Below are 12,868 nucleotides of genomic sequence, written 5' to 3' on the forward strand. Positions count from 1 at the left end.
ATCTCGTAAAAAGCGACTTCAGTGTATATAAATTGAATTTTTTCATACCGCAGTAATTTGTATTAATTATTTTGAATTAATAATAATGCCTGTATTAAAACGTGTTTAAAAAAATTAAAATGGCTTTCAGCTTCCTGTTAAATGAACTGCCTCACTTTGCGAGCGTACTTTTTTTGCGTATTTGCTCTGTTTGATCTGCACAGAAATCTGCTGGCGCAAACATTTTCGGGCCGAATGTATTTGATAATCTCACGAATTTCATGCTGTTTTGCAAACAGTGTACCGGCCCCACAAAATATGTCAAAATTTATTTGATTTTGTAACACGGGTAACGTCTCAGATCGAATTTTTGACATCAAATTTGACAAACAGTGTACTGGGCAAGACAAATATGTCTGTCAAATACCAAAATTTGCCCAAATTCTGACAGGAAGAAAATTTGACGATAAAGCAAACAGTGTACTGGTACCTTAAGCCAGATGGCACGTCCTGTTCTAGGTTTTAAGCAAAAAAAAACTGCTTTTGGAATTTGCAGAATCGATGACGATTTATTTCATCTTAAGGTTCAAACACGAATTGCTAATTTCTGGATTTCAAAAACAGTTTTTATGTTCAAAACAAGATATCTTCACGAATTTTTTTTATTGTATTCTTTGCATCTGTCAGAACACAATGATAAATTTTCATGAACGTATGTTGTTTTGAGCGTAAAAATCACATTTGAAATTCCAGAAATCGGCGATTCGTGTTTGATCCTTAAGATTCATAACACTGTTGATAAAAGCAAATATTTCTCTTCCTTTTTCTCACCACAAATATTTCAACTCCGTGTCCGTCAACAGACACAAATAATTATTCTCAGGTTCACCTTGCGTGGGACTGTACAAGAAATTATGCTGTGATTTCCTTAACCAAAAAATCCACATCAAAGTGTAATTACCTTTAAGAAAGCTTTTCTACCACACAGTGTTGCACAAATTACGGGCATTATTTTTGTTTCAACAATCTGATACAGTAAAAATCAAAATAGAAAAATTGACTATCCACTTGCTATCCTTGCTATAAGACCATTTTACGAACTAACACCTAAGACCTAGAGTGACTATATACAGAGTGGCGCCAAACCATCCCAAATGTATGCAATGCGGTTTATCATAGGTTTTTCTTTCTCTTTCCTGCATACGCGTTGGATAGGTTGTCTGCTCGATTGGAATGACACTGACAGATAATTATCATTCCAATTTTGACATTGTCGCCACTCTGTATATAGTCACTCTACTAAGACCTAACTAATAATACCAGAGACAGACATACAATTGTACCAGCGTTGTACCTGTACAATAGGCGAATTCGAGCAAAACTAATAGCAACCGTTCGCTACCTGGTTGTGATTATTGGAACTACAAAAAAAGTGCAATTCCCAAAATGCTTGCTGGCACCTATATGGAGCTCAACTTCAAAAGTAATATTTTACTGAATTAACAACAGTGGGAATGATGAAAATGGATAATAAAGGTAAGAAAAAGTATTACCTTTCACTTGATATATATTGTTTCTGTTTCGGGAGATTATAAAGGGCTTCGCAAGTGTATTTATGTTTACGAACTGATAGGTTATATGTTTGGTTCTTGGCGCAGATGATGCTAATCACGAAAATAAATCCGTTAGCATTTGAAAACACATTGGAAAACAGTGAAAACTGAAAATAATTGGTGATTCTCTATCCAGAATATGTAAACTTTACAGCTGATTCTATGTACTTTTGTTTCATGCGGTACAAAATCAAACATTACCATTTTTCTGCTATAAAGTTAATTAATTCGAATATTTTCACTTACCTTAACGTAGATAAACAAATTTCTTCCAATATTTCGCTACCTAAAATCCTGACAATTGAAAGGGTTAATCAAAAACTGCATTTTATTTCAGCTTTTTTCAAAAATGTATGGAGTTTGACAGCGATTTTACTTTTCATCACTTTTTTATGCAGCGCCTCTAAGCGGGCGATAGCTGGTCAAAAACGCCTATTGTATGTCTGTCACCGTGTACAACGATAGAATCACGCAAGCAAAGTGGTACAACGGTGGTTTCTGTACCTACCTCTTTCACCGTTGTACGAAGCTACAACTGCTCGATTTTTACTGCGCGCAGCGCCAATGACTGGTAGTTGTGATAACAAAAACTAAGCAGAATTTTAAATTAATTATTATTTTGCAAGATTTTGGCAAAGATTTAACGCTAAACGCTCGGCATCTTGAAATTTGTGTTTACATTTCGTGAATAGGAACAAAAACCAACGCTTAGATCATGCAATTAGAGATTATCGGTGATGAGCACAACCACGTACAACGTACAGTAGTATGTCTGTCACCCTTCCGTTGTACATGTACAACGCTGTACACGTACAACGCTGGTACAATTGTATGTCTGTCTAGGGTATAAACTAACTAGAACAACAAGAACAATTGCTGATATTGATATTGCTTTCCCGTGGGGTCATCTTCTGTGGATTGTCAAACTGCCAGCACGAGAAAGCACAATATCAATATCAACACGTTACCTTGTCGCTTGTCATCAGGGATGCCAGATATACAGACAAATCTGTATTGCGCTCTTCGCACTCAATTGGACTGTACCAGCGGGGTGCTATCCGTATCTTAACGAACGGTGTTTGACAGTCCACTTAACGAAGGGCGCTATTTCAAAAAATGCAAGAAATAGCGCCCGTCTGACAGGTAGATTTGCTGCCAACCTTTGTCGAGATGTGCTGAGATGTTGGCAACAAAAACATGGCACCCATCGCAAGCCCCTGGACTGTACACACAGAACAGAAGTGGAAGTTAAAATCAAAACTCGTAACTTTAACCTTTTACAGATACTAGCGAACCTGGCGGTGGAAAGTGGCTTTTTACACGGAAAATTTACTATACTGTTCTCCCAATTTAGCTGACTCAAAGCAAAGTTGCCAGAACTATTCTATGGAATTCCTGTACGGAAATGGCAAAAAGGTGTTAATAATCTTTATGCTCACGCGACCAAACCAACAAAAACTCAATCATGCATGTATCAATTTAGTTATTTAGAAGTGAAGAATTTTCTAGGAATCTCAAAAACAGTGCATTGGTAACAATAATTTACATTCGTCTAACATAAAACTTCACTTTTCGGGCGAGAAACAGATGACGCCGCTACAAAAGTTAAGTTTGCTGCTGCGGAAATATCGTATTAATCGTTTTTTTACACGCACACTAGCCGCGCAATAGCATAAAAGTGATCCAGTGATCCAGATGTGTTGGCTTCACCTATTTTGTTCGAAAACGTCAAAGTTGCCACTGTGTGATTAAAACTAGCATAGGTGTTTTTTCATCTCTCAAACATGCTAATGTAGTTGCCGCTAACCGCAGGTGATCAATAATAAAAATCAAAATCTATACCTACGCGACTTTTGATTTTACTCCTATTTTATACGTTACACCGGTTACGCATGTCGTTGGAAGTTTAGCATAGAGATTGCTGACAAGAATATTACGCACACATCGCCGCGTATACGTATACGCGATTTGTTTTTTTTCATTGCAAAGTGTTTCCCGATGCATACAAACCACCAATACAGTCGCACATCAACAATTCTTATATTGCAAATTGCATTAAAAACGTGAAATGCAAAAATCTTGTAAGCAGTTTGCAAGTAAAAGTCCAGCGGCGAGCTGTCAAATATTTATGTCAACTTATTGTGAGTGTCAATCCCAATAAATTGACATATGTAATTGACAGCTCGTTGCGGGGCTTTTACTTGTAACATGTCTGCAAGTTTCTTGCATTTCACGTTTTTGATGCAATTCGCAATATAAAATTTGTTTAAGATCACAAGCCGCATGTTGATTTCGATTCTCGTCTCGATGATACATTTTGAAAATTCATAACACTTTTCTTTCTGGCATCCTTGCCAACTCGTCTAAATGCTCCAGTCTCGTCACTAGGGACTGGTGAGGCTGTCAAATTCTACATATTTTCCGTATAGCATTTATCAGTTTTGGTTTTGCTCCCACTTGCTGGTTGGAAATATTAAACAGGAAGCAATTAAACAGTGTATTTTTATTACAATTTTACTATTATTAGCTGTTGTCTCTGTTATGAAATTCAACTAGTCGAACCAACTGAATCTGTCAGTTCGCTCAGTGAAACCAAAACAAAAACAAAAGTTGGGTATTTTAATCCCCCTGTGTCTAGTCTAATCCACCCCATTGGCAGGCAACCATGTTTTCGCTGCCAACATCTCGTGTGTGCGAAAATGAGATAGCATATCAGCACTGCGTTTCACTCAACTGCCAGCAGTCTGATTTGGGCCCGCTGTCAAATTTTGAGCCCAGGACATGCTGTCGCTGACGTTTACTGCAGTTCGATATAGAGATGTCGATGGGGTGGTCTAATCTGCCTGGACAGTGGGTAAAGTGATGAAATATGTAGTTATGAATTCTTTTTTTTTTACGATATTCCTAATTTAAAAAGTTTTTGTATAGTTATCTCCTGTAAGTTATTTCAATTTATTGCTTCTTATAAATTCAAACGATTTGCTCCCGTTGTACAATGCATGTCGTTTGACTCCCCAATTAATTTGTATTATCGGTCCATCTAAACGAAAGCATCATCAAAAAGGACCCAAATTTTGAGCTTGCTCTTTTTCATCCATTTTCAATCCGAACTTCGTTTTCCTTGCCTCGCTTGAAAGGTATGACCCAAAACTGACACCCAGGGTAAATTTCGGAGTATTTTGTACTAATGGCCGCTTCTGCGTCGGCTCCGGAACATCAACCACCTGTCTCCGGGGACATTTTTGTATTTTGAGATAATTCATTTTGCGGCACATCAAATCACATCGGCTTAGCAAAATAACACTAATGGAACTTCCCGGTGCTTGGGCAGACAGACAGACTTCGCAGCCGGTTATTAGAGTACAGGATAATTACGGGGCTAGTGCAACGATCCTACTGACTCTATAGCAGCACCTCCTAGCCGAGATTCGAATATACGACGACTGGCTTGTTAGATTAGCATCTTACCCCGAAGCTAACTGGGTGGATTATGATTCAGCACATATGGGATTATTCGGGACAAAAATGTGTAATACCTTAGAAGCTATGATATCAGATATGCCTTCAACACATAAGATGGTTTTTATTCCAATGGTGATGGTTGCTTCTAAAACGCATTATTAGTTTGATATATGTATTGTAGTTTTCAGTGCCATAGGATTTTGTTTTAAACCGCCCCAATATAACCAGAACTACCCCGTTAACCGGTTCATTATAAGTTAAATCGCTTATATACCCTAAAATCATCAATTGAACCCAAACCCGGTTACTGAAGTGGCTATTTGGTTCCAAAATGTCTCCATTGTACTTCCATCAATGTCTTTTGATCAAAGCGATATGATTTGATGTGCCTCATGATGCATTATCCCAAAATCCAAAGAATTCCCCTGAACCAGGTACCGGATGTTCCAGATCCGATAGTGATGTGGTCATTTGCTTTCAAAATGTCTTTATTATACTTTCAATAGTCTCATTTTATCAAGATGATGTGATTTGATGTGCCGTAAGATGAATTATCCTAAAATTTAAACAATGTGTCGCGAATCAGGTACCAGTTGTTTTTCCGGTGAAGTGACCATGTTGGTCCAAAATATCTTCATTACTTCTATTAGTCTTATTTCATCAAGCTGATGTGATTAGAGCTTTGCGGTACATCAATTGATGCTTGCGGCAATGAATTATTTCAAAATAGAAAACGAAATACGAATTAAAATGAGAATGAGAGCAATCTCAAATCTTTTTTCTAATGCATTGAAGATTAAGCGGTTATACTTTACACAGGACTAAACCTTTTAACTGATTAAAGTGGAAATTTGTATACATGTTACGGTAACAGACCAAAAAAAAAAGAAAAATAATTTTACTCTTCGATTAATCTCTAGAAAATATTTCCAGAAAACTTGTATTAAATCAACAAAACGAGAATATAACTTGTTTAAAAGTTTCAAGTGGATCGGTGTAGGTTTTTTCGAGAAATCATGCTCATCGACTTTGGAAATACAGTTTTGAGAAATTCACTTTCGCGATTTGCGCTCTGACACGTAACAATCAGCCAAAAAACTATTCGGACGGCAGCGCACAAATTTTTCTCTTGAGACATGAACTGATCGCCAATCGCTGTTTTATCGAATGCTGATGTTTTTTGATATGGGACACGACATACTTTACTGATGCTGAAATGTCCCTTTATGGGAACCGGTTCCGGATTCATAGTGTCCCCCCGGATCCGGACCGTGCGCGCCATGGCTCGTAACTGCGGCAAAGTAACTTATATGTCCACAGTCGATGATACATTTACAAAAATCAACAGATTTCAAACAAATTTTAAATATTTGGCAACTATCTAAAAAAGCCATGTCGCGGTCCCCCAAAGAACTCCGTTATAACTCCGGGGCCACAAGACATATGGCCATTATCTATAGACATTATGAAAATAGAAAAGACCTTAGAGGGGTTAATATGTTATCACAGAACAGAAATGGAAGTAAAAATCCAAACACGTACATGCTACAGATACTAGCGAACCTGGCGGTAGCGAGTCACTTTTTTTCCACAAAAACACACGAACGTATACGAATGCACACAAAAGCATGTGAAAGCTGCTATGCGATTGGCAGCGAGCGTTCTGCTTATATTGCTGTTATTCGCTTCTATACGAAAACCTTCCCAAAGAAAAATAAAAACAAAAAAGACTTTTACCGTTTTTGTTTTTGCTTAGGTCCAATCTAGGTTCGCTCTAGTTCCAATCGAACGGCTGTCAAAACGTTTGTTTTTTCACTCAGGTTGGTTCGCTCTGGGTTGCACTTTTTAGACGACGGGTTCACACTGAGTTTTTTCAGAGTTTGAACCTCGCAATAAGCAATGCACTGACAACCCGAAAACGTTTGTTTATGCTCGCGAAAATGTTTGTTTATTTAGTAGTCGGTTGCAATAAACCCAGGTTAAAAAAAACAAAAACGCTATTTGTTACCCGTTTTGATCGCCGAATCGTTCGGACTTCCACTTCTGTTCTGTGATGTTATTCTTGTTGACTTATTCGGCGAGAAAAAGTTTATTTCAGTTTCGCTTAAGGTTTTTCAGATAGTCGAATTTACACTTAGTTCTATCCAAAAATATATAAACTTGTTACCTCAGAGCTTTCCATAAAATTTATTGCGGTCGAATCCATTGAATCTAAATTAGTTTGTGTAAAAAGCCAACGCCAAGGGTTTATACCGTCTTTAGGCATTACCCTTCTTTATCGACAGACTTCGCAGCCGGCTGTTAGAATACAGGAATATTACGGGGCCAGTGCAACGATCCTACTGACTCTAACTAGCAAGCCCCACCTAAACTCAAAATATTCTGCACATAACTAATAGTAAATTTCCATATTGCTGATTGCAAGGAAAATTGTACCCTCCAAAGTGCGAAATCGCTCATAAAAGTGCGATCCTGCATTAAATCGTTTTGGTATCTTCGGCGCACTTTTTCGTTACATTCCAAGCAATAAGTGCACCTAAGAGACCGAAACGATTTAAGCCAAAATAGCACTTTTAAGAGCGATTGCGCACTTATTGATTAGACAATCTTCCTTGCAATCAACAATATGAAATTCCATATGATTATCATGAGCCACATATAAACATAATCCTCCCAGAAATACACATAAAAATTATACGCGTATGAATAGTATGTGCTAATTTATCGCTTGCACATAAATGATAACTGTTTGGCACATAAAAGTTTTCTCAGTGTAGCCGAGATTCGAACATACGACGACTGGCTTGTTAGACCAGCATCGTACCTCGACGCTAACTAGGCGGTGCTAACTGGTTTGTGTATGTGACATAAAATTGGTTTGTGTGTGTGACGCCTATGCTTGTATATGCATATGTACATGCGTGCATACATATATACGTAAACATAATGACAAATATATTTTGTTCTTGTCGAATTGAGTCGAATGACAGTCGCCATTATGGCTCGAAGAAGCTGATGGATATATAAATGCATATCCAGCTTTTTACATGCCATAATGGCGGACGGCGTTCGTAATATTTGGATAGCATTTTTGACATTTCCTAAATACATGGCACGTTTTCTTTCCGCACGTTCCGTTAATTTTAACGTGAACGTGCGCAAAGAAAACGTGCGATGTAATTACGAAATGTCAAAAATACTGTCCAAATATTACGAACACTAACACAGATTATACGGTTCACCAATACGGCTCGTAAAAAGCTAGATAAAATTATTTAAAAATATCCTTCTTTACGGAGAAAATGCTCACTTATGTTAAACAAATAATATTTCATTCAGATTTTCAGGTTTATATACCCACGAACGATAGGATGCTTCTTGAAAACTGCTATCCAAAATAACAGCATACTCTGTGAAAAAAAAATCAATCAATCCTGCATAGAACAATACTAACGTGACTAGTAGGCCCTATTGTGATAATAGATACGATATTTTGATAAAATCATGCATTTTCCATTTTGGACTTACGGCCAACATTTTGCATCAAATACTCCTATGTGCGAAGTAAAGCTGAAATATTTAGACGAGTTGAGGAATTTCGTTTAGACGAGATTTTGAATGACAACCCAAGGAACAATTTTTGCTTATTAAACGTTTAACCGACAGCTTTTATTCAGCACATGCTGTATAGCTGCTTTTCAAGTATGTCTAAACACCTCTGTTCAATGCTTATACAGTTGGTTTTGGAGAATTTAAACAGCACAGTGCTGAATATGGGCGTGGAAGATGCGTTTGTATGACTGTTATGCAACGTATAGTAAAACGTTTATTCAGTACGTGTATATATGTTTATTAAACTTCTGCTGATGATACTTAAGCTACGTTTATTCCACAGCAGTTCAACATTTAGACAAGCAAAAAGAAAAAAAATATGCAGGAAGTATTTTTATTTTATTTTGTGGGTTTCGTTATTTTCATGGCCATTTTTGTATGCCTATATTATAATTTATAATAAGAGACTTAGTAGGAAATCATTGGTTGACTCGAAATTCATCAAGCCTGCCATATACTTTTTTAATTCACATGGGTTCGAACTTACATCCTGTCGGTCGGAAGCCGTCAACGAACACATCTGAGATAATCTGACATATGACAGGCGCCGAGTTTTTAGCCGATGTAGATTTACCAGCTTAAGTTTGTCAAGCGTGGAACAAAAATTGGTTAAAATGTATTTAAGCGCTGAAGAGTAGTTTCTTAAATCATGTTTGGCATCTGCTGTACAAGATTACTTTAGAAGTATTTATTCCGCACATGTTAAACATTTAATAAACTATTTATAATAAAATAAAGCATTTCGCTTGTACCACCAGCAACATAACACAGTCACAACGCAGAAGACTTTTTTCTTTTGAATATTGACGACGGTGAGCGGTGGTACTTAATAAAATTCATTGGAATCCAGAATGTTCGGCTAGTGATTGTTCATTTAGTTAGCAGTGATGTGATTAACAGCAGCAGTGATTAGTTAACAGCAGGAGTGATTCGTGCTAGTACCGCAGAGTACTTTTGTCACTTTTGTACTTTTGTCATCCCGTCATTAGTTTACGCAGATAGTCCAGAGCTTATTGCTGCTTTAAGTCGCTCGCTGTCTGTGCACATCTATTTGTCATCGGCTCTGATTTAGTTTTTTTCGTCCAAAAAACAAAAAAGAGCAGCGGATGGCACGAGAAGCAGTGGTGTTTTCGCGCACCGGCAGCGGAAGTTGGTCATCGCCACTATGCCACCCGATCATAACAATTCTGGCGGTTTTAGCCCGACGGAATTCATCTCGCTGTGCAAATCGATTATGAGTAACTCGCAAACCGTCAAGCAGCCAGCTGTCTTAGGATATAAGTTTATTTAATTTATCGGTACGACGAGGGATAACGACACGCCGAGGGAAGAGATACACACCGTACAGGCAACAACACATGAAAGGATTTCCACGACCAGCAAAGATTTGCGGCGGCTGTATCAAAAAAATAAAGTGTTTAAAGCATAAATTATAAAGTGTAAAATATAAAGTGTCATTCAAGCTATTGGTGTTGTTGGCTGCCATCAAGCACCTTTTATTCCACACCTGCTCTTGTTGGTGCTACTGATATGTTTGTACGACGATTATTCGACACATATTCCACAACTCCTCTTAGCAATGCTGCTGATACGTTTGCGCAACGCTCATTCCACACTTATTCCACTTTTATTCCACACTTTCTCGCAGCAATGCTGCGCAACATTTATTCCACTGTTATTCCACACTTGCTCTCAGCAATTCTGCAAATTCGTTTGTACAACATTTATTCCACTGTTATTCCACTTCTATTCTGCACTTGCTCTCAGCAATGCTGCTGATACGTTTGCGCAACGCTCATTCCACACTTATTCCACTATTATTCCACACTTGATCTTCGTAATGCTGTTGATACGTTTGCGCAATGCTCATTTCACTCTTATTCCACTTTTACTCCACAATTGTTCTTGACTGACACGTTTGCACAACGTCTATTCGACATGCATTTTCATGGTAGCTTTTAAGCGACCATTATTCCACACCTGCTCTTAGCCGTACTGCCGATACGTTTGCATAATGTTTATTCGACTCTTATTCCGCACTTATATAACAATGTATAGATGTTGATTAGAAGCTAGAAAAAATGTAGGGTATGACGTTTAAACAACAGACAATTCAGCAAATTCGCTTGTTCAGCACCGAATGCTACCACACAACTCTTATTCCACACCTGCTTGTTTAGGTGCTGCCGTTTTGTTCCTTGGGAAGTGCACTCAAAACAAAAACTCGTCAAAGTTCTTACTTATTGGTAGAGTTTTAGACCAGAGCGTAGATGCCAGGTTTTGCTCGAACGATTGTTCGAACTTCCACTTCTGTTCTGTGATAGTAACCAACATGAATATGTTGAGCTTGATTGGTTAGGTTAGTATAATCAATATATATAGAATGCCAGTGTCGCTGCAGTGCGCGTGGTAAACATCACACATGTTCAGATAATGTATTTACGTTATATATGCATATGTGTGTGTGCCTGAGATTCATCAAAAGAGGAATCTCATTGTCAAACTTTGACAACCAGTTTAAAATTTCAAATATGGCTGCCAAGTAATATGATTGAAAACTTCGCTTGCTTCAAATTTTTGAAAAAAATCGGTGCAAAAGGACGCAGTTGTAGGATTCAATTCAAGAAAAAGAACGTTTGAAAACATTTCACTGGCATGAAAACACAGCGATGAGCGCACTGATGACAGCACCAACCAGCGCACAGATGAAGAACAGATAAATAACTTTGACAACTTTGACAATGAAGTTCCCGATTCACAGACTTGATACAGATTGTTAGCATCATGTTTACCACAATGAGGCCTGTAGAAAAACAGCGACACTGGCATTCTATATATTGATTCTACTGTTAGGTTATTCAAGTTTAGCGCTGAACCCCGCTTATGCGAAATCCACCCAAATGTCTACTGTGTTACCTGACTCACTGCGAAATGCATTGTATTCGCGGGATCGTGTTGGTTCGAAAGGTTTCGAAAAATATCGCCCTTGTATCGAAAATATCGTTAATTTTGATCACTAAAAATAACGTACTTAAACGTTATATTTCATGTGCCAGTAGTACGCAATAATTGTATTGTGAAACTGAATTGTTATTTATGCAACTTTTTACAAATTAAATGCAATAACAAAAGCACAACTTACAAAAAATCGTTTGTTATCGATATTAACTGCATATGCGTTATAAACGAATAAAGCGTATGGTTACATTTAATTTCAATAATACGCATATTCGCAGTGAGTCAGGTAAAACAGTATCAGCGAAAACTTTTTTCTTCCAGACTTTCTGTCAAATATCTTCCCGCTGTTACCCGTGAACGCAGTAAGGCAACAACCGTTTCTAGCAGAAACTTTGCCTTACGCGGTATTGCTCAAATTTTTCTGCCGAATTTTTGTTCGATTTCTGTCAGCCATGTCGAACATGTTGGCAAAGCCTAAACTCATCGACATTCTTAGACAAATTTTTCTAAGTTTGTACACGAATGGTGGCTTTAAGGGTGAATCGCATGGTGAAGAAGTGAATGCGGGTGTTTAAAAGGGGGGGGTTGTATGTCATATAACCAAGAGTTTAAAAATATCGATAATTATCGTTCATTCGAAAATTTTATCGATGATTGACGATGCCTCGGAAATATCGATATCATCGATAAGTACCCAGATAACACAAAATCGTAATAGAAAGTTCACAATAAATCGTTTTCATGTCAATTTCACATTGGAATTGTATAATGATTAGAGTATGTCAAATCGAAGTGAACAATAAGTTGTTTTGCAGTCGTGCGTGTCTTCATATATAATTCATGACTGAATTATAAAGCAGGATAGACAATTGCAATATTTGATTATATCTATATCATATATTCAGGAGTATTTAGTTGCGTGTTATAAAAACTGCGCAAAATTGAATTACAAATAGTTGTCAAAAGTTTCGCACGTATATCGCCTCCACTTTGGTATATATATGTTCTTATATGGCGTGAAATATAACTTTTTCGTTCAGATATGATTTCGTATACCTCAGTTGCAATCGAGATATACAAACCAAATGGTTTACTGGGTATCGATATGTTTTCCATCCCTACTGAAAACATCGGCGTTAGAAATAAAACATTTTAATAACATCATGTTTTCCATGAAACTTATTTATAATTTAAATGCAACTGTTTTCCGAATATTTTTCTAAAAAACATGTTGCAAGCTTGGT

At 37.4% G+C, this 12,868-nt stretch overlaps 1 protein-coding gene across 1 annotated transcript in view; it reads right to left on the reverse strand.

Annotated features, from left to right (window-relative positions):
- LOC128737115 (cytoplasmic tRNA 2-thiolation protein 1) overlaps positions 1-1,109 on the reverse strand; it is a 28,445-nt gene extending 27,336 nt beyond the window's left edge. The window contains exon 1 of the mRNA XM_053831679.1: positions 941-1,109. Coding sequence (XP_053687654.1) covers positions 941-988 — 48 coding nt within the window. The 5' untranslated portion in view covers positions 989-1,109. The remainder of the gene's footprint in view (positions 1-940) is intronic.
- Positions 1,110-12,868: the final 11,759 nt, after the last annotated feature.

The sequence above is a fragment of the Sabethes cyaneus genome, chromosome 2 (genome assembly GCF_943734655.1).
Source record: "Sabethes cyaneus chromosome 2, idSabCyanKW18_F2, whole genome shotgun sequence".
Classification (NCBI taxonomy): Eukaryota; Metazoa; Arthropoda; class Insecta; order Diptera; family Culicidae; genus Sabethes; species Sabethes cyaneus.